This window comes from Lithobates pipiens, unplaced genomic scaffold, assembly GCF_037356315.1.
Source record: "Lithobates pipiens isolate NorthernLeopardFrog02 unplaced genomic scaffold, aLitPip1_a1.2 Scaffold_341, whole genome shotgun sequence".
Classification (NCBI taxonomy): Eukaryota; Metazoa; Chordata; class Amphibia; order Anura; family Ranidae; genus Lithobates; species Lithobates pipiens.
In genome coordinates this window covers 25,695-48,540 of record NW_027507804.1, presented here as the reverse complement: position 1 = coordinate 48,540, position 22,846 = coordinate 25,695, and the positions used below count along the sequence as shown (strand labels likewise).

Sequence of the window (22,846 nt, the reverse complement as noted above, 5' to 3'; positions counted from 1 at the left end):
ATGTTGGGGACCGAGAACTTCTCGCAAAAAAAAAATAAAAAATTCGCCCTGGAGGAGTGGAGGTATCTATGGGAGGGTGCGTCTCAACCCATCATGATCTTCACAGACCACAGGAACCTGGAGTACCTCAGAGCTGTCAAACGCCTCAGACCTCGACAAGCACGCCGGGCCCTCTTTTTCTCCAGGTTCAATTTCCACATCACCCACCGCCCCGGTTCCAAAAATTGAAAAGCAGACGCACTCTTCCGAATGTTTCCAGAAGCCGAAGAACCATCTGAACCTGCAACTATTCTGTCTCCGCACAGCTTCCTCCAAATCATTCAGCCTGACCTAAAAACAGCCATTAAACAAGCCACTGATCAAATCTCCGAAACTGCAGCATCCTCCTTAGAAAAGAAACATGGTTTACTATGGACACACAGCAAGATATTCATTCCTCCCTCTGTAAGGCTCCGGATTTTACAGACCTTTCACGATCATAAGATGGCAGGACATTTTGGGGTCCAGAAGACTGCTGATCTGATCTATCGTTCGTTCTGGTGGCCGGGTTGGAGGAAGGATTGCAGGAACTATGTCCAGTCTTGTATTATCTGCCAACGAAATAAGGGGGCTAACACCAAAGCATGGGGACTTTTGAGATCCTTACCTGTTCCCCAACGTCCCTGGAGAGAGATCTCTATGGATTTTATTGTGGATCTGCCATCTTCAGACAAGTTTACCACGCTCCTAGTAGTAGTAGATCGCCTCTCGAAAATGGCCCACTTCCTACCCATGTGTGGCACTCCCTCTGCTGCGGCTACAGCAAGTATTTTCATCAAGGAAGTCGTGAGGCTACATGGCGTCCCCTCCAATATCGTATCTGATAGGGGAATTCAGTTCACCTCCAAATTTTGGAAGAATCTCTGCAAGGCACTGGAGATCAAGACCTCTCTTATCTTCCGCATACCATCCGCAAAGCAACGGGCAAACAGAACGAATCAAACGTTAGAGCAATACCTCCGTTGCTTTTGCTCCTGCTCCCAAGACGATTGGTCTTCTCTCCTGCCCTGCACGGAATTCGCCTATAATAACTCTGTACCGTCCGCTACCAACCAAACACCATTTTGGGCGAACTATGGCTATCACCCTTCTTTCCTGTCAGATTCCGTCCCTGAAGTCTCCGCTCCTGCAGTCCAAGAACAGGTAAAGTCAATTCAGGACAATTTCCTACAGATTCAGGAGGCCATGAAGAAGGCTCAAAGAGATTATGAGGTGTACTACAATAGAGGAAGGAGTTGCCCGAGTTTCAAGATCGAGGGATAAGGTTTGGTTATCTTCTGCCAACCTGAGATTGCCATACCCGTCATGGAAGCTCAGTTCCAAGTTCATTGGCCCCTTCGAGATCAAAAGGGTGGTAAACCCAGTAGCTTTTGAACTGGCGCTACCTAGTTCGTACAAAATTCACCCGGTGTTCCATGCATCCCTATTAAAACCAGTGATTCCGAGCTCTTTCACCGGAAGACAAGTGGCACCACCTCCACCCGTCGAAGGTGAGGAAGAATTCGAGGTGGAAGCCATAACGGACTTCGAAGAAGGGGAAGACAGACCCAATACCTGGTAAAATGGAAAGGGTATCCCCCTGAAGACAGTTCTTGGGAACCCTCCAGTATCATCCACGCTCCTCGTCTGATACGAGATTTTCACCGGAGACACCCCGCGCTACCAGCCAGATTGGGCATCCAGAGGCTGCCCCTTGGGGGGGGGGCACTGTCAGAGAATCAGAAGACTTCAACGTCGGCACTTCCCCGTGCGCCTGTGGGGAAGAGCAGCACGACGACGCACGCATATGCGTGATACAATACAACGTCGTACACGCATGTGCACACGGCTATGGGCATTACCTGATTGGCCTGACAGGCCTATAAAAGGCATTAATGTGCTCTGTGTCTTTGCTGGTTTGTCTCCTCAGCTCACCTGTGTTCCTCTGTTTCCTGTTCCTGTTTACCACTTCCTGTTGTGACCCGGATTGCCTGAAGACTACTCTGATTATCTTCTGGCCTGACCCCTGGCTTGTTTAACGGACTTCCTGCTCTTAGCCTTGCTGGCTCCCGGACTGATACCTGTGTTTGACCCTCGGCCTGCCTCTGGAATATCCTCTGTCTTCTGCACTTAGCCTTGCTGGCTCCCGGACTGATACCTGTGTTTGACCCTCGGCCTTCACTACAGGTGTTAGAACCCCTGCCGGGCATTCCCTTCTAACAAGTTCCAAGACTATCTGCACGGGCATCTCTTCCTTCAGAAGACCTTCTGCATACAAGTCACCTGCTGGCAACCCGTGCCCCTCCGTGCCCTGTACCCACTGTTCCATCCTCAGGGGTACTGTGCACCCAGCTGCAAGGGAAGCCGCTCTCAGCACTTCGGCTCTGGTGAGTAACTGACAGTATCCTGACCTAGAAATGTCAAGGGGTACATTATGTGCCACCCCAAACGTGGGACCCCCGCAATGAATACCAGAGAACAAGTTCCAGTATCACAGGCGCCAGAGAACGAAAGAAGGTTTCCCTACTCTATACTCTGGTACTCGGCTCACAATGATATCCAGCTCGCATTGGTACTCGGCTCACAATAATACCCGGCTCGCAATGATACTTGGATCGCAATGGTACTCAGATTGCAATCGTACTCCTTTTACAATGGTACTGGGCTCACATTGATAGTCGGCTCGGAATGATAATTCAGCTTGCAATGGTATTCGGCTCCCAACTGTACTCGGCTCCAGTGGTACTTGTCTGCCAATAATACTTGGCTCACAATAATACTCGGCTACCAATGGTACTCGGCTCGCAATAATACTCGGCTCCCAATGGTACTCGGCTCGCAATAATACTCAGCTCCTAGTGGTGCTCCCAATGGTACCCGGCTCCCAATGGTACTCGGCTCCCAATAGTACTCAGCTCCCAATAATACTCAGCTTCCAATGGTACTCGGCTCTCAGTATTACTCAGCTCCCAATGGTACTTGGCTCCCAATAGTACTCGGCTCTCAATGGTACTTGGCTCCCAATATCCCAATAGTATTTGGATCCCAATGGTACTCTGCTCCCAGTGGTACTCTGCTCCCAATGGTACTCTGCTCCCAATGGTACTCAGCTCACAATGATGCATTGGGAGGTCACCTGAGGGCTGAGAAAACAGAGTCCCAGATGAAAGACCACAGAGGTGAAGAGATATTGGGGTTCATTTCCCACTTGTCAGCTAACAGCTGCAGTCTCACACTTTAGGAAACCCTTGGTGCCTATTAGAGAGGAACCATCTTAGGGTATTGCAATAGATCTGGTGGGCCCCATGTGGTGAAATCGGCTCAGGGACACCACCTGGTGGTAATCGATTCTACAACAAGGTATCCAGAGGCGGTCTCTGCGTCACGGGCAAAGCTTTTTTTCTCTGGTCCGGTGGGCATCGTGATTGATGATCGATCTACATTGTGGGACATTGTTTTATTTTTAATAAAGGAATTATCAAACTGTTTTTAATTTTTTTTTTGGTGAATTTTTTCCCCCATGTTGAGGACATGTGGCCTGGTATGGTTCGGGGGATGTTCCTCGCTCGTCTGACTGCATGCTCGGATAAGGGCCTGGTATGGATTTTTGTACTGCTGGCAATGTTTTTCTTTCTCTATCAACGGGGGAAGCCGATCGAAAGCTGGACTCATCCATTTTTAAGGATGCAGTGGCCGGCTTCTTGCCCCCGCTCCTTAACCAGCTATTCACTTTGCACAAAACTGGGCAAAGGCTTGCACCTGACCAGCGGTCAGGTGCATTGCTTCAGCCAATCAGGGCTTACAATGCACTATGCAGTGCTCAGCGGGCGAACATCCCTCCGAACGCCCCGCAAATTTGGGTGGTCGACGAACGGGCGATGTTCGGGGCCAAAAGTATGCTGAGGAGATATCTTGCGACAGACCCAACCAGGACTGGGGCTTTTGGAGAGGACTAGGGGCAAGCCTCCTACCCACTGATTATGGCCCATGGAGAGAGCAGAAGATCATTCTCTAATGATGGACAACAATGTGATTATAGGTGAGAGCGAGGCTTGGACAATAATGCTTGCCTCCTGGAGTGGATGGAAAGGTTATTAATCCTGTACAGGTGAATGGTCGGAGGGAATATGGTGGCCCTCATGCAGGTTTGGAGAAGCTCCTTCGCTTGGGACAGAAATATTTATCAACAATATCCAGCAAGAAATCCTTTGAAGATAAATGAATTCCACCTTTCCAGACTGCTGGAACGTTGTATGAGTTTTGTCTCGTTGACTGTTGTAGACTGGTGCCGGGCAGTCTGGGATCACTGATATATCAAAGCTTTGTCTAGGTGTGAATTCCAATTGCTAATTGAGTGACCTCTTGTTTCTGTCTGTTGGATAATGCTTGGAGGTTCCTACATGACGGGTGTAGTCTTGTGTCAACTCTACCTCGTTATCTAACCATTGTGTGATGTTTTGGGTAATATTTGGTTTTTATTATTCAAGTTGTGACTGACCTACGTGTATAAAAACCTGTATTTCTGTTCAATAAATTGAGTTCCCGTTTGCACCTAAGGTAGTGCCGCCTAGTCTTGGGTGCTCAGCTATAACACCCGGTTCCTGGGCCCAGACTGGAGGAAGCTATAATCTTGATGGAGGCACCCAAAGCTGGGTGCTGGATGGCTCCGTCACAATGCCTGTCGTCCTATACCTGAGGAGATACCTGTCTGCCTATAACAGAGTAGATACCTGTTACTTTACACCCGAGATACCCGCCCCAATATTCTCAATGAGATATCTGCCCCAATATTCTCAATGAGATATCTGCCCCAATATTCTCAATGAGATATCTGTCCTCTCTATACCTGAGGAAATACCCGTCCTCCTGTAAGATATCTTTTCACCTATAATCCAGAGGAGATATATGTCCCATTAGATCTGAAGAGACAACTGTCCCCCTATACCCGAGGACACCTTCACGTAAAGAGATACCTATGCCCTTACATCTAATGATATACCTGTCCTCCTACATCAAGAAAGATAACTGATTGTCTACACCTGAGGTAAATCCTGTCCCCCGAGACCTAAGGAGATACCTCTCTCCTACATGCATAGAGATACCTATTCTCCTTCACCAGAGATACCTGTCCTTTCTTAGCCCTTGGTTGGACATTCCGACAACCAAATCCGTCGGATTTTGTCCGAAACTGTTGCATACACACGGGTCAGACAAAGTTGACGGAAAATCCGATCGTTCAGAACGTGATGACGTTATTTCGTTACGACGGGACTACGTTCAGGCTAGTAGCCAATAGCTTTGGTGTAGGAATTTGATCTGAGCATGCGTGGCACTTTGTCCGATCGGAATTCTCTACACATGATCGGAGCATTTTGTCAGAAAATGTTACCAACAAAGTTGGAAAACTTGGTCCGTCGGATATTCAGACGGAAACAGTCCGATGGAGACCACACACACACAGTCGGAATATCCGACAAAACGGTCCGATCGGACACATTCCGTCTGAATCTCCGACCGCGTGTACAAGGGCTTACACTAGTACCTACCAACCTACACCTGTGGAGATTACATTCGCTCTGCAGCTTTTCATGTTTTTCTGGAGTGAAGCGAATTATGTTTGCTGCAGAAAATATTGTTTTGTGCGCCTTATGGGAAAAAAAAAGACTGATGTCTGTGGAAAATGACTGTGTAAGTGATCCTGGAGCATACCCTGAACTTCACACTGAGCATGGGACTACCTGAATGAAAAGCACTGACTGCAAAGTCCCTGACAGACACTTGCTGGCCAAAGAGAGCTGATGCTACTGAAGCCCTCAGAGATACCTGCACTGTTCAGGGTGTCCTCAGAGATACCTACAGATACCTGCACTGTTCAGGATGTCCTCAGAGATACCTGCACTGTTCAGGATGTCCTCAGAGATACCTACAGATACCTGCACTGTTCAGGATGTCCTCAGAGATACCTGCACTGTTCAGGATGTCCTCAGAGATACCTGCACTGTCTGTTCAGGATGTCCTCAGAGATACCGGCACTGTCTGTTCAGGATGTCCTCAGAGATACCTGCACTGTTCAGGGTGTCCTCAGAGATACCTACAGATACCTGCACTGTTCAGGATGTCCTCAGAGATACCTGCACTGTTCAGGATGTCCTCAGAGATACCTGCACTGTCTGTTCAGGATGTCCTCAGAGATACCGGCACTGTCTGTTCAGGATGTCCTCAGAGATACCTGCACTGTTCAGGGTGTCCTCAGAGATACCTACAGATACCTGCACTGTTCAGGATGTCCTCAGAGATACCTGCACTGTTCAGGATGTCCTCAGAGATACCTGCACTGTCTGTTCAGGATGTCCTCAGAGATACCGGCACTGTCTCTTCAGGATGTCCTCAGAGATACCGGCACTGTCTGTTCAGGATGTCCTCAGAGATACCGGCACTGTCTCTTCAGGATGTCCTCAGAGATACCGGCACTGTTCAGGATGTCCTCAGAGATACCGGCACTGTTCAGGATGTCCTCAGAGATACCGGCACTGTTCAGGATGTCCTCAGAGATACCTGCACTGTTCAGGATGTCCTCAGAGATACCTGCACTGTTCAGGATGTCCTCAGAGATACCGGCACTGTTCAGGATGTCCTCAGAGATACCTGCACTGTTCAGGATGTCCTCAGAGATACCTGCACTGTCTGTTCAGGATGTCCCCAGAGATACCTACACTGTTCAGGATGTCCTCAGAGATACCGGCACTGTTCAGGATGTCCTCAGAGATACCGGCACTGTTCAGGATGCCCTCAGAGATACCGGCACTGTTCAGGATGTCCTCAGAGATACCGGCACTGTTCAGGATGTCCTCAGAGATACCGGCACTGTCTCTTCAGGATGTCCTCAGAGATACCGGCACTGTTCAGGATGTCCCCAGAGATACCTGCACTGTTCAGGATGTCCTCAGAGATACCGGCACTGTTCAGGATGTCCTCAGAGATACCTGCTCTGTTCAGGATGCCCTCAGAGATACCTGCACTGTTCAGGATGTCCTCAGAGATACCTGCACTGTTCAGGATGCCCTCAGAGATACCTGCACTGTTCAGGATGTCCTCAGAGATACCGGCACTGTTCAGGATGTCCTCAGAGATACCTGCACTGTTCAGGATGTCCTCAGAGATACCGGCACTGTTCAGGATGTCCTCAGAGATACCGGCACTGTTCAGGATGTCCTCAGAGATACCTGCACTGTCTGTTCAGGATGTCCTCAGAGATACCTGCACTGTTCAGGATGTCCTCAGAGATACCTGCACTGTTCAGGATGTCCTCAGAGATACCTGCACTGTCTGTTCAGGATGTCCTCAGAGATACCTGCACTGTTCAGGATGTCCTCAGAGATACCTGCACTGTTCAGGATGTCCTCAGAGATACCTGCACTGTTCAGGATGTCCTCAGAGATACCTGCACTGTTCAGGATGCCCTCAGAGATACCTGCACTGTTCAGGATGTCCTCAGAGATACCTGCACTGTTCAGGATGTCCTCAGAGATACCTGCACTGTTCAGGATGTCCTCAGAGATACCTGCACTGTCTCTTCAGGATGTCCTCAGAGATACCGGCACTGTTCAGGATGTCCTCAGAGATACCTGCACTGTTCAGGATGTCCTCAGAGATACCGGCACTGTTCAGGATGTCCTCAGAGATACCTGCACTGTTCAGGATGTCCTCAGAGATACCTGCACTGTTCAGGATGCCCTCAGAGATACCTGCACTGTTCAGGATGTCCTCAGAGATACCTGCACTGTTCAGGATGCCCTCAGAGATACCTGCACTGTTCAGGATGCCCTCAGAGATACCTGCACTGTTCAGGATGTCCCCAGAGATACCTGCACTGTTCAGGATGCCCTCAGAGATACCTGCAGTGTTCAGGATGTCCTCAGAGATACCGGCACTGTTCAGGATGTCCTCAGAGATACCTGCACTGTTCAGGATGCCCTCAGAGATACCTGCACTGTTCAGGATGTCCTCAGAGATACCTGCACTGTTCAGGATGTCCTCAGAGATACCTGCACTGTCTGTTCAGGATGTCCTCAGAGATACCGGCACTGTCTCTTCAGGATGTCCTCAGAGATACCTGCACTGTCTGTTCAGGATGTCCTCAGAGATACCTGCACTGTCTCTTCAGGATGTCCTCAGAGATACCTGCACTGTCTCTTCAGGATGTCCTCAGAGATACCTGCACTGTCTCTTCAGGATGTCCTCAGAGATACCTGCACTGTCTCTTCAGGATGTCCTCAGAGATACCTGCACTGTCTCTTCAGGATGTCCTCAGAGATACCGGCACTGTCTCTTCAGGATGTCCTCAGAGATACCTGCACTGTCTCTTCAGGATGTCCTCAGAGATACCTGCACTGTCTCTTCAGGATGTCCTCAGAGATACCTGCACTGTCTCTTCAGGATGTCCTCAGAGATACCTGCACTGTCTCTTCAGGATGTCCTCAGAGATACCGGCACTGTCTGTTCAGGATGTCCTCAGAGATACCGGCACTGTTCAGGATGTCCTCAGAGATACCGGCACTGTCTCTTCAGGATGTCCTCAGAGATACCTGCACTGTCTCTTCAGGATGTCCTCAGAAATACCGGCACTGTCTGTTCAGGATGTCCTCAGAGATACCTGCACTGTTCAGGATGTCCTCAGAGATACCGGCACTGTCTGTTCAGGATGTCCTCAGAGATACCGGCACTGTCTCCTCAGGATGTCCTCAGAGATACCGGCACTGTCTCTTCAGGATGTCCTCAGAGACACCTGCACTGTCCCTTCAGGATGTCCTCAGAGACACCTGCACTGTCCCTTCAGGATGTCCTCAGAGACACCTGCACTGTCCCTTCAGGATGTCCTCAGAGATACCGGCACTGTCTCCTCAGGATGTCCTCAGAGATACCGGCACTGTCTCCTCAGGATGTCCTCAGAGATACCTGCACTGTCTCTTCAGGATGCCCTCAGAGATACCTGCACTGTCTGTTCAGGATGTCCTCAGAGATACCTGCACTGTCTCTTCAGGATGTCCTCAGAGATACCTGCACTGTCTCTTCAGGATGTCCTCAGAGATACCTGCACTGTCTGTTCAGGATGCCCTCAGAGATACCTGCACTGTCTGTTCAGGATGCCCTCAGAGATACCTGCACTGTCTCTTCAGGATGTCCTCAGAGATACCTGCACTGTCTCTTCAGGATGTCCTCAGAGATACCGGCACTGTCTCTTCAGGATGTCCTCAGAGATACCGGCACTGTTCAGGATGTCCTCAGAGATACCGGCACTGTCTCTTCAGGATGTCCTCAGAGATACCGGCACTGTTCAGGATGTCCCCAGAGATACCTGCACTGTTCAGGATGTCCTCAGAGATACCGGCACTGTCTGTTCAGGATGTCCTCAGAGATACCGGCACTGTTCAGGATGTCCCCAGAGATACCTGCACTGTTCAGGATGTCCTCAGAGATACCTGCACTGTCTGTTCAGGATGTCCTCAGAGATACCTGCTCTGTTCAGGATGCCCTCAGAGATACCTGCACTGTTCAGGATGTCCTCAGAGATACCTGCACTGTTCAGGATGCCCTCAGAGATACCTGCACTGTTCAGGATGTCCTCAGAGATACCGGCACTGTTCAGGATGTCCTCAGAGATACCTGCACTGTCTGTTCAGGATGTCCTCAGAGATACCGGCACTGTTCAGGATGTCCTCAGAGATACCTGCACTGTTCAGGATGTCCTCAGAGATACCTGCACTGTCTCTTCAGGATGTCCTCAGAGATACCGGCACTGTTCAGGATGTCCTCAGAGATACCTGCACTGTCTCTTCAGGATGTCCTCAGAGATACCGGCACTGTTCAGGATGTCCTCAGAGATACCTGCACTGTTCAGGATGTCCTCAGAGATACCTGCACTGTTCAGGATGTCCTCAGAGATACCTGCACTGTTCAGGATGCCCTCAGAGATACCTGCACTGTTCAGGATGTCCTCAGAGATACCTGCACTGTTCAGGATGTCCTCAGAGATACCTGCACTGTTCAGGATGTCCTCAGAGATACCTGCACTGTCTCTTCAGGATGTCCTCAGAGATACCGGCACTGTTCAGGATGTCCTCAGAGATACCTGCACTGTTCAGGATGTCCTCAGAGATACCGGCACTGTTCAGGATGTCCTCAGAGATACCTGCACTGTTCAGGATGTCCTCAGAGATACCTGCACTGTTCAGGATGCCCTCAGAGATACCTGCACTGTTCAGGATGCCCTCAGAGATACCTGCACTGTTCAGGATGTCCCCAGAGATACCTGCACTGTTCAGGATGCCCTCAGAGATACCTGCACTGTTCAGGATGTCCTCAGAGATACCGGCACTGTTCAGGATGTCCTCAGAGATACCTGCACTGTTCAGGATGCCCTCAGAGATACCTGCACTGTTCAGGATGTCCTCAGAGATACCTGCACTGTTCAGGATGTCCTCAGAGATACCTGCACTGTCTGTTCAGGATGTCCTCAGAGATACCGGCACTGTCTCTTCAGGATGTCCTCAGAGATACCTGCACTGTTCAGGATGTCCTCAGAGATACCTGCACTGTCTGTTCAGGATGTCCTCAGAGATACCGGCACTGTCTCTTCAGGATGTCCTCAGAGATACCTGCACTGTCTGTTCAGGATGTCCTCAGAGATACCGGCACTGTCTCTTCAGGATGTCCTCAGAGATACCTGCACTGTCTCTTCAGGATGTCCTCAGAGATACCTGCACTGTCTCTTCAGGATGTCCTCAGAGATACCTGCACTGTCTCTTCAGGATGTCCTCAGAGATACCTGCACTGTCTCTTCAGGATGTCCTCAGAGATACCGGCACTGTTCAGGATGTCCTCAGAGATACCGGCACTGTCTCTTCAGGATGTCCTCAGAGATACCTGCACTGTCTCTTCAGGATGTCCTCAGAGATACCTGCACTGTCTCTTCAGGATGTCCTCAGAGATACCTGCACTGTCTGTTCAGGATGTCCTCAGAGATACCGGCACTGTCTGTTCAGGATGTCCTCAGAGATACCGGCACTGTCTCCTCAGGATGTCCTCAGAGATACCGGCACTGTCTCTTCAGGATGTCCTCAGAGACACCTGCACTGTCCCTTCAGGATGTCCTCAGAGACACCTGCACTGTCCCTTCAGGATGTCCTCAGAGATACCTGCACTGTCCCTTCAGGATGTCCTCAGAGACACCTGCACTGTCCCTTCAGGATGTCCTCAGAGACACCTGCACTGTCCCTTCAGGATGTCCTCAGAGATACCGGCACTGTCTCCTCAGGATGTCCTCAGAGATACCGGCACTGTCTCCTCAGGATGTCCTCAGAGATACCTGCACTGTCTCTTCAGGATGCCCTCAGAGATACCTGCACTGTCTGTTCAGGATGTCCTCAGAGATACCTGCACTGTCTCTTCAGGATGTCCTCAGAGATACCTGCACTGTCTCTTCAGGATGCCCTCAGAGATACCTGCACTGTCTGTTCAGGATGCCCTCAGAGATACCTGCACTGTCTCTTCAGGATGTCCTCAGAGATACCTGCACTGTCTCTTCAGGATGTCCTCAGAGATACCGGCACTGTCTCTTCAGGATGTCCTCAGAGATACCTGCACTGTCTGTTCAGGATGTCCTCAGAGATACCTGCACTGTCTGTTCAGGATGTCCTCAGAGATACCGGCACTGTTCAGGATGTCCCCAGAGATACCGGCACTGTTCAGGATGTCCTCAGAGATACCTGCACTGTCTCTTCAGGATGTCCTCAGAGATACCGGCACTGTTCAGGATGTCCCCAGAGATACCTGCACTGTCTCTTCAGGATGTCCTCAGAGATACCGGCACTGTTCAGGATGTCCTCAGAGATACCTGCACTGTCTCTTCAGGATGTCCTCAGAGATACCGGCACTGTTCAGGATGTCCTCAGAGATACCGGCACTGTTCAGGATGCCCTCAGAGATACCTGCACTGTTCAGGATGTCCTCAGAGATACCTGCACTGTCTCTTCAGGATGTCCTCAGAGATACCTGCACTGTTCAGGATGTCCTCAGAGATACCTGCACTGTCTCTTCAGGATGTCCTCAGAGATACCTGCACTGTTCAGGATGTCCTCAGAGATACCTGCACTGTCTCTTCAGGATGTCCTCAGAGATACCTGCACTGTCTCTTCAGGATGTCCTCAGAGATACCAGCACTGTCTCTTCAGGATGTCCTCAGAGATACCAGCACTGTCTCTTCAGGATGTCCTCAGAGATACCTGCACTGTCTCTTCAGGATGTCCTCAGAGATACCTGCACTGTCTCTTCAGGATGTCCTCAGAGATACCTGCACTGTCTCTTCAGGATGTCCTCAGAGATACCGGCACTGTCTCTTCAGGATGTCCTCAGAGATACCTGCACTGTCTCTTCAGGATGTCCTCAGAGATACCTGCACTGTCTCTTCAGGATGTCCTCAGAGATACCTGCACTGTTCAGGATGTCCTCAGAGATACCGGCACTGTCTGTTCAGGATGTCCTCAGAGATACCGGCACTGTCTCTTCAGGATGTCCTCAGAGACACCTGCACTGTCCCTTCAGGATGTCCTCAGAGACACCTGCACTGTCCCTTCAGGATGTCCTCAGAGATACCTGCACTGTCCCTTCAGGATGTCCTCAGAGACACCTGCACTGTCCCTTCAGGATGTCCTCAGAGACACCTGCACTGTCTCTTCAGGATGTCCTCAGAGACACCTGCACTGTCCCTTCAGGATGTCCTCAGAGATACCGGCACTGTCTCCTCAGGATGTCCTCAGAGATACCGGCACTGTCTCCTCAGGATGTCCTCAGAGATACCTGCACTGTCTCTTCAGGATGCCCTCAGAGATACCTGCACTGTCTGTTCAGGATGTCCTCAGAGATACCTGCACTGTCTCTTCAGGATGTCCTCAGAGATACCTGCACTGTCTCTTCAGGATGCCCTCAGAGATACCTGCACTGTCTGTTCAGGATGCCCTCAGAGATACCTGCACTGTCTGTTCAGGATGCCCTCAGAGATACCTGCACTGTCTCTTCAGGATGTCCTCAGAGATACCTGCACTGTCTCTTCAGGATGTCCTCAGAGATACCGGCACTGTCTCTTCAGGATGTCCTCAGAGATACCGGCACTGTTCAGGATGTCCCCAGAGATACCGGCACTGTTCAGGATGTCCCCAGAGATACCTGCACTGTTCAGGATGTCCTCAGAGATACCGGCACTGTTCAGGATGTCCTCAGAGATACCTGCACTGTCTGTTCAGGATGCCCTCAGAGATACCTGCACTGTTCAGGATGTCCTCAGAGATACCTGCACTGTTCAGGATGTCCTCAGAGATACCTGCACTGTTCAGGATGCCCTCAGAGATACCTGCACTGTTCAGGATGCCCTCAGAGATACCTGCACTGTTCAGGATGTCCTCAGAGATACCTGCACTGTCTGTTCAGGATGTCCTCAGAGATACCGGCACTGTTCAGGATGTCCTCAGAGATACCTGCACTGTTCAGGATGTCCTCAGAGATACCTGCACTGTCTCTTCAGGATGTCCTCAGAGATACCGGCACTGTTCAGGATGTCCTCAGAGATACCTGCACTGTCTCTTCAGGATGTCCTCAGAGATACCGGCACTGTTCAGGATGTCCTCAGAGATACCTGCACTGTTCAGGATGTCCTCAGAGATACCTGCACTGTTCAGGATGTCCTCAGAGATACCTGCACTGTCTCTTCAGGATGTCCTCAGAGATACCGGCACTGTTCAGGATGTCCTCAGAGATACCTGCACTGTTCAGGATGTCCTCAGAGATACCGGCACTGTTCAGGATGTCCTCAGAGATACCTGCACTGTTCAGGATGTCCTCAGAGATACCTGCACTGTTCAGGATGCCCTCAGAGATACCTGCACTGTTCAGGATGTCCTCAGAGATACCTGCACTGTTCAGGATGTCCCCAGAGATACCTGCACTGTTCAGGATGCCCTCAGAGATACCTGCACTGTTCAGGATGTCCTCAGAGATACCTGCACTGTTCAGGATGTCCTCAGAGATACCGGCACTGTTCAGGATGTCCTCAGAGATACCGGCACTGTTCAGGATGCCCTCAGAGATACCTGCACTGTTCAGGATGTCCTCAGAGATACCTGCACTGTCTCTTCAGGATGTCCTCAGAGATACCTGCACTGTTCAGGATGTCCTCAGAGATACCTGCACTGTCTCTTCAGGATGTCCTCAGAGATACCTGCACTGTTCAGGATGTCCTCAGAGATACCTGCACTGTCTCTTCAGGATGTCCTCAGAGATACCTGCACTGTCTCTTCAGGATGTCCTCAGAGATACCTGCACTGTCTCTTCAGGATGTCCTCAGAGATACCTGCACTGTTCAGGATGTCCTCAGAGATACCTGCACTGTCTCTTCAGGATGTCCTCAGAGATACCTGCACTGTTCAGGATGTCCTCAGAGATACCTGCACTGTCTCTTCAGGATGTCCTCAGAGATACCTGCACTGTCTCTTCAGGATGTCCTCAGAGATACCTGCACTGTCTCTTCAGGATGTCCTCAGAGATACCAGCACTGTCTCTTCAGGATGTCCTCAGAGATACCAGCACTGTCTCTTCAGGATGTCCTCAGAGATACCTGCACTGTCTCTTCAGGATGTCCTCAGAGATACCTGCACTGTCTCTTCAGGATGTCCTCAGAGATACCTGCACTGTCTCTTCAGGATGTCCTCAGAGATACCGGCACTGTCTCTTCAGGATGTCCTCAGAGATACCTGCACTGTCTCTTCAGGATGTCCTCAGAGATACCTGCACTGTCTCTTCAGGATGTCCTCAGAGATACCTGCACTGTTCAGGATGTCCTCAGAGATACCGGCACTGTCTGTTCAGGATGTCCTCAGAGATACCGGCACTGTCTCTTCAGGATGTCCTCAGAGACACCTGCACTGTCCCTTCAGGATGTCCTCAGAGACACCTGCACTGTCCCTTCAGGATGTCCTCAGAGATACCTGCACTGTCCCTTCAGGATGTCCTCAGAGACACCTGCACTGTCTCTTCAGGATGTCCTCAGAGACACCTGCACTGTCCCTTCAGGATGTCCTCAGAGATACCGGCACTGTCTCCTCAGGATGTCCTCAGAGATACCGGCACTGTCTCTTCAGGATGTCCTCAGAGATACCTGCACTGTCCCTTCAGGATGTCCTCAGAGACACCTGCACTGTCCCTTCAGGATGTCCTCAGAGACACCTGCACTGTCCCTTCAGGATGTCCTCAGAGACACCTGCACTGTCCCTTCAGGATGTCCTCAGAGATACCGGCACTGTCTCCTCAGGATGTCCTCAGAGATACCGGCACTGTCTGTTCAGGATGTCCTCAGAGATACCTGCACTGTCTCTTCAGGATGCCCTCAGAGATACCTGCACTGTCTCTTCAGGATGTCCTCAGAGATACCTGCACTGTCTCTTCAGGATGTCCTCAGAGATACCTGCACTGTCTCTTCAGGATGCCCTCAGAGATACCTGCACTGTCTGTTCAGGATGCCCTCAGAGATACCTGCACTGTCTGTTCAGGATGCCCTCAGAGATACCTGCACTGTCTCTTCAGGATGTCCTCAGAGATACCTGCACTGTCTCTTCAGGATGTCCTCAGAGATACCTGCACTGTCTCTTCAGGATGTCCTCAGAGATACCGGCACTGTCTCTTCAGGATGTCCTCAGAGATACCTGCACTGTCTGTTCAGGATGTCCTCAGAGATACCTGCACTGTCTGTTCAGGATGTCCTCAGAGATACCGGCACTGTCTCTTCAGGATGTCCTCAGAGATACCGGCACTGTTCAGGATGTCCCCAGAGATACCGGCACTGTTCAGGATGTCCTCAGAGATACCTGCACTGTCTCTTCAGGATGTCCTCAGAGATACCGGCACTGTTCAGGATGTCCCCAGAGATACCTGCACTGTCTCTTCAGGATGTCCTCAGAGATACCGGCACTGTTCAGGATGTCCTCAGAGATACCTGCACTGTCTCTTCAGGATGTCCTCAGAGATACCGGCACTGTTCAGGATGTCCTCAGAGATACCGGCACTGTTCAGGATGCCCTCAGAGATACCTGCACTGTTCAGGATGTCCTCAGAGATACCGGCACTGTTCAGGATGCCCTCAGAGATACCTGCACTGTTCAGGATGTCCTCAGAGATACCTGCACTGTCTCTTCAGGATGTCCTCAGAGATACCTGCACTGTTCAGGATGTCCTCAGAGATACCTGCACTGTCTCTTCAGGATGTCCTCAGAGATACCTGCACTGTCTCTTCAGGATGTCCTCAGAGATACCTGCACTGTCTCTTCAGGATGTCCTCAGAGATACCTGCACTGTCTCTTCAGGATGTCCTCAGAGATACCTGCACTGTCTCTTCAGGATGTCCTCAGAGATACCTGCACTGTCTCTTCAGGATGTCCTCAGAGATACCTGCACTGTCTCTTCAGGATGTCCTCAGAGATACCAGCACTGTCTCTTCAGGATGTCCTCAGAGATACCTGCACTGTCTCTTCAGGATGTCCTCAGAGATACCTTTTTGTTAAAGTTTTGCCGTATTGTGCTCCTTGAAACAACCACACTTTTTCCCAGAGCAGCCTGTATTTCTCCTGAGGTGACCTGTGGGGGGTTTTCCTTGCATGCCGAATAATTCTTCTGTATCAAGAAGTTCAGGTCAGCGGAGGAGCAGCAGGTGATCTGAGGTGTCCTCCTGCCTATCGGATTCTTCTCCTTCGATCGTTACTAACAGATATATTGCCTTCCAATGAAGGATTATAATTGTACTATAATAGTAAATCTATATAAATGACCAATAAATCCCAGAGCACCTCTGACAATTTGGAATCATTTTATTTACACAATATATACACGCATCCAAGTCGTCGCCGGGGGTCGGGATCACACACACCCCCAGGTCGTCGCCGGGGGTCGGGATCACACACACCCAGGTCGTCACCGGGGGTCGGGATCACACACACCCAGGTCGTCACCGGGGGTCGGGATCACACACACCCAGGTCGCCGCCGGGGGGTCGGGATCACACACACCCAGGTCGCCGCCGGGGGTCGGGATCACACACCCCCAGGTCGTCGCCGGGGTCACACATCCAGGTCATCATCCGGATCCTCCTCATCCAGGTCGTCGCCGGGGTCAGGATCGTAGAAGATTTTGGCGGAGCTGCTGGAACTTTGCAGAAGAGATGACTTCCTGTAACAGAGAGAGAGAGAGAGAGAACATGAAAGGAGGGCGTTCCATTCCAGGAGGTGGGGGGGGGGGGGATTGGGGGGTACGGAAGGGAAACATATCCAATCAGGGAAGGTGGAGGGGGACACTATCTGTGTATTATGGAAGATAAAGAGATGATGAACGGGGGATGGGATCAATATCAGTTGACCTCTTCATTAGGGCACTTCCTCTATTACATGAGCCTCCTCCGGGATCCAGTGACAGGGCAGATGACGCTGCTGAATTTCACCCAGACCACTGACACCCCAACCAATCAGAAGACAGCTCTCCCGATCACTGGCCAGCCAGTCATGAGTCGTTTCTACTGATTGGCATTGCTTAAAATTGTGAATGGATGTGTGGCTGGTGTGAGTGAAGACCATCTCTAGACTTCTGTGGACCCCTCCCCCCACCACAGTGCTCACTCACCTGTGTCCTCTCTGCCAGACTCCCGTCCCCAAGAATCCAGTGTCACCCAGTGACCCCAGAGCACCCCGAGAATCCAGTGACCTCAGAGCACCCCGAGAATCCAGTGACCCCAGAGCACCCCGAGAATCCAGTGACCTCAGAGCACCCCGAGAATCCAGTGACCTCAGAGCACCCCGAGAATCCAGTGACACCTAGAGAACCTCAAGGATCCAGTGTCACCCAGTGACCCCAGAGCACCCCGAGAATCCAGTGACCCCAGAGCACCCCGAGAATCCAGCGTCACACAGTGACCCCAGAGCACCCCCCCCCCGAGAATCCAGTGACCCCAGAGCACCCCAAGAATCCAGGCGTCACTCAGTGACCCCAGAGAACCCCCAAGAATCCAGCGTCACCCAGTGACCCCAGAGAACCCCCAAGAATCCAGCGTCACCCAGTGACCCAAGAATCCAGCGTCACCCAGTGACCCCAGAGAACCCCCAAGAATCCAGCATCACCCAGTGACCCCCCAAGAATCCAGCGTCACCAAGTGACCCCCCAAGAATCCAGCGTCACCCAGTGACCCCCCAAGAATCCAGCATCACCCAGTGACCCCAGAGAACCCCCAAGAAGCCAAGTGTCACCCAGTGACCCCAGAGAACCCCCAAGAATCCAGCGTCACTGAGTGACCCCAGAATACCCCCAGAATCCAGTGACCCCAGAGCACCCCAAGAATCCAGCGTCACTCAGTGACCCCCCAAGAATCCAGCGTCACTCAGTGACCCCAGAGAACCCCCAAGAATCCAGCGTCACCCAGTGACCCCAAGAATCCAGCGTCACCCAGTGACCCCAAGAATCCAGCGTCACCCAGTGACCCCAGAGAACCCCCAAGAATCCAGCGTCACTGAGTGACCCCAGAACACCCCAGAATCCAGTGACCCCAGAGCACCCCAAGAATCCAGCGTCACTCAGTGACCCCCCAAGAATCCAGCGTCACTCAGTGACCCCAGAGAACCCCCAAGAATCCAGCGTCACCCAGTGACCCCAAGAATCCAGCGTCACCCAGTGACCCCAAGAATCCAGCGTCACCCAGTGACCCCAAGAATCCAGCGTCACCCATTGACCCCAGAGAACCCCCAAGAATCCAGCGTCACCCAGTGACCCCCCAAGAATCCAGCGTCACCCAGTGACCCCCCAAGAATCCAGCGTCACCCAGTGACCCCCCAAGAATCCAGCGTCACCCAGTGACCCCAGAGAACCCCCAAGAATCCAAGTGTCACCCAGTGACCCCAGAGAACCCCCAAGAATCCAGTGTCACCCAGTGACCCCCCAAGAATCCAAGTGTCACCCAGTGACCCCAGAGAACCCCCAAGAATCCAGTGTCACCCAGTGACCCCCAGAATCCAGCGTCACTGAGTGACCCCAGAACACCCCCAGAATCCAGTGACCCCAGAGCACCCCAAGAATCCAGCGTCACTCAGTGACCCCCCAAGAATCCAGCGTCACTCAGTGACCCCAGAGAACCCCCAAGAATCCAGCGTCACCCAGTGACCCCAAGAATCCAGCGTCACCCATTGACCCCAGAGAACCCCCAAGAATCCAGCGTCACCCAGTGACCCCCCAAGAATCCAGCGTCACCCAGTGACCCCCCAGAATCCAGCGTCACCCAGTGACCCCAGAGAACCCCCAAGAATCCAAGTGTCACCCAGTGACCCCAGAGAACCCCCAAGAATCCAGTGTCACCCAGTGACCCCAAGAATCCAGCGTCACCCAGTGACCCCAGAGAACCCCCAAGAATCCAGCGTCACTGAGTGACCCCAGAGCACCCCCAGAATCCAGTGACCCCAGAGCACCCCAAGAATCCAGCATCACCCAGAGACCCCTGAGCCCCCCCGAGAATCCAGTGACCCCAGAGCACCCCAAGAATCCAGTGACACCCAGTGACCCCCCCCCCCAAGAATCCAGCGTCAACCAGTGACCCAAGGGCACCCCAAAAAAAAATCTAGCATCATCCAGAGCACCCCAAGAATCCAGCGTCACCCAGTGACCCCAGAGCACCCCAAAAATCCAAAGTCACCCAGTGACCGCAGAGCACCCCATGAATCCAGTGACACCCAGGGCACGCCAAAAATCCAGCATCACCCAGAGCACCCCAAGAATCCAGCGTCATCCAGAGAACCCCGAGAATCCAGCATCACCCAGTGACCCCAGAGCACCCCGAGAATCCAGCATCACCCAGTGACCCCAGAGCACCCCCCCCCCCCGAAAAACCAGCATCACTCAGTGACCCCAGAGCACCCCGAGAATCCAGCATCACCCAGTGACCCCAGAGCACCCCAAGAATCCAGCGTCACCCAGTGACCCCAGAGCACCCCCCCCCCCCCCCCGAGAATCCAGCATCACTCAGTGACCCCAGAGCACCCCGAGAATCCAGCGTCATCCAGAGAACCCCCAAGAATCCAGCGTCACCCAGTGACCCAAGAATCCAGCATCACCCAGTGACCCCCCAAGAATCCAGCGTCACCAAGTGACCCCCCAAGAATCCAGCGTCACCAAGTGACCCCCCAAGAATCCAGCGTCACCCAGTGACCCCAGAGAACCCCCCAGAATCCAGCGTCACCCAGTGACCCCAGAGAACCCCCAAGAATCCAAGTGTCACCCAGTGACCCCAGAGAACCCCCAAGAATCCAGCGTCACTGAGTGACCCCCCAAGAATCCAGCGTCACTCAGTGACCCCAGAGAACCCCCAAGAATCCAGCGTCACCCAGTGACCCCAAGAATCCAGCGTCACCCAGTGACCCCCCAAGAATCCAGCGTCACTCAGTGACCCCAGAGAACCCCCAAGAATCCAGCGTCACCCAGTGACCCCAAGAATCCAGCGTCACCCATTGACCCCAGAGAACCCCCAAGAATCCAGCGTCACCCAGTGACCCCCCAAGAATCCAGCGTCACCAAGTGACCCCCCAAGAATCCAGCGTCACCCAGTGACCCCCCAAGAATCCAGCGTCACCCAGTGACCCCAGAGAACCCCCAAGAATCAAAGTGTCACCCAGTGACCCCAGAGAACCCCCCAAGAATCCAGTGTCACCCAGTGACCCCAAGAATCCAGCGTCACCCAGTGACCCCAGAGAACCCCCAAGAATCCAGCATCACCCAGTGACCCCCCAAGAATCCAGCGTCACCAAGTGACCCCCCAAGAATCCAGCGTCACCCAGTGACCCCCCAAGAATCCAGCATCACCCAGTGACCCCAGAGAACCCCCAAGAATCCAAGTGTCACCCAGTGACCCCAGAGAACCCCCAAGAATCCAGCGTCACTGAGTGACCCCAGAATACCCCCAGAATCCAGTGACCCCAGAGCACCCCAAGAATCCAGCGTCACTCAGTGACCCCCCAAGAATCCAGCGTCACTCAGTGACCCCAGAGAACCCCCAAGAATCCAGCGTCACCCAGTGACCCCAAGAATCCAGCGTCACCCAGTGACCCCAAGAATCCAGCGTCACCCAGTGACCCCAGAGAACCCCCAAGAATCCAGCGTCACTGAGTGACCCCAGAACACCCCCAGAATCCAGTGACCCCAGAGCACCCCAAGAATCCAGCGTCACTCAGTGACCCCCCAAGAATCCAGCGTCACTCAGTGACCCCAGAGAACCCCCAAGAATCCAGCGTCACCCAGTGACCCCAAGAATCCAGCGTCACCCAGTGACCCCAAGAATCCAGCGTCACCCAGTGACCCCAAGAATCCAGCGTCACCCATTGACCCCAGAGAACCCCCCAAGAATCCAGCGTCACCCAGTGACCCCCCAAGAATCCAGCGTCACCCAGTGACCCCCCAAGAATCCAGCGTCACCCAGTGACCCCCCAAGAATCCAGCGTCACCCAGTGACCCCAGAGAACCCCCAAGAATCCAAGTGTCACCCAGTGACCCCAGAGAACCCCCAAGAATCCAGTGTCACCCAGTGACCCCCCAAGAATCCAAGTGTCACCCAGTGACCCCAGAGAACCCCCAAGAATCCAGTGTCACCCAGTGACCCCCAGAATCCAGCGTCACTGAGTGACCCCAGAACACCCACAGAATCCAGTGACCCCAGAGCACCCCAAGAATCCAGCGTCACTCAGTGACCCCCCAAGAATCCAGCGTCACTCAGTGACCCCAGAGAACCCCCAAGAATCCAGCGTCACCCAGTGACCCCAAGAATCCAGCGTCACCCATTGACCCCAGAGAACCCCCAAGAATCCAGCGTCACCCAGTGACCCCCCAAGAATCCAGCGTCACCCAGTGACCCCCCAAGAATCCAGCGTCACCCAGTGACCCCAGAGAACCCCCAAGAATCCAAGTGTCACCCAGTGACCCCAGAGAACCCCCAAGAATCCAGTGTCACCCAGTGACCCCAAGAATCCAGCGTCACCCAGTGACCCCAGAGAACCCCCAAGAATCCAGCGTCACTGAGTGACCCCAGAGCACCCCCAGAATCCAGTGACCCCAGAGCACCCCGAGAATCCAGCGTCACCCAGTGACCCCAGGGCACCCCAAGAATCCAGCATCACCCAGAGACCCCTGAGCCCCCCCGAGAATCCAGTGACCCCAGAGCACCCCAAGAATCCAGTGACACCCAGTGACCCCCCCCCCCCCCAAGAATCCAGCGTCAACCAGTGACCCAAGGGCACCCCAAAAAAAATCTAGCATCATCCAGAGCACCCCAAGAATCCAGCGTCACCCAGTGACCCCAGAGCACCCCGAGAATCCAAAGTCACCCAGTGACCGCAGAGCACCCCATGAATCCAGTGACACCCAGGGCACGCCAAAAATCCAGCATCACCCAGAGCACCCCAAGAATCCAGCGTCATCCAGAGAACCCCCGAGAATCCAGCATCACCCAGTGACCCCAGAGCACCCCGAGAATCCAGCATCACCCAGTGACCCCAGAGCACCCCCCCCCGAAAAACCAGCATCACTCAGTGACCCCAGAGCACCCGAGAATCCAGCATCACCCAGTGACCCCAGAGCACCCCAAGAATCCAGCGTCACCCAGTGACCCCAGAGCACCCCCCCCCCCCGAGAATCCAGCATCACTCAGTGACCCCAGAGCACCCCGAGAATCCAGCGTCATCCAGAGAACCCCCAAGAATCCAGCGTCACC

General features: G+C 52.7%; 1 protein-coding gene across 1 annotated transcript in view; it reads right to left on the bottom strand.

Annotated features, from left to right (window-relative positions):
* Positions 1-16,907: 16,907 nt before the first annotated feature.
* The window catches only part of LOC143955161 (elongator complex protein 5-like), a 29,371-nt gene continuing 23,432 nt past the window's right edge, over positions 16,908-22,846 (bottom strand). The window contains 1 exon segment of the mRNA XM_077465254.1: positions 16,908-17,283. Within this exon segment, the coding sequence (XP_077321380.1) occupies positions 17,175-17,283 (109 nt within the window). The 3' untranslated portion in view covers positions 16,908-17,174.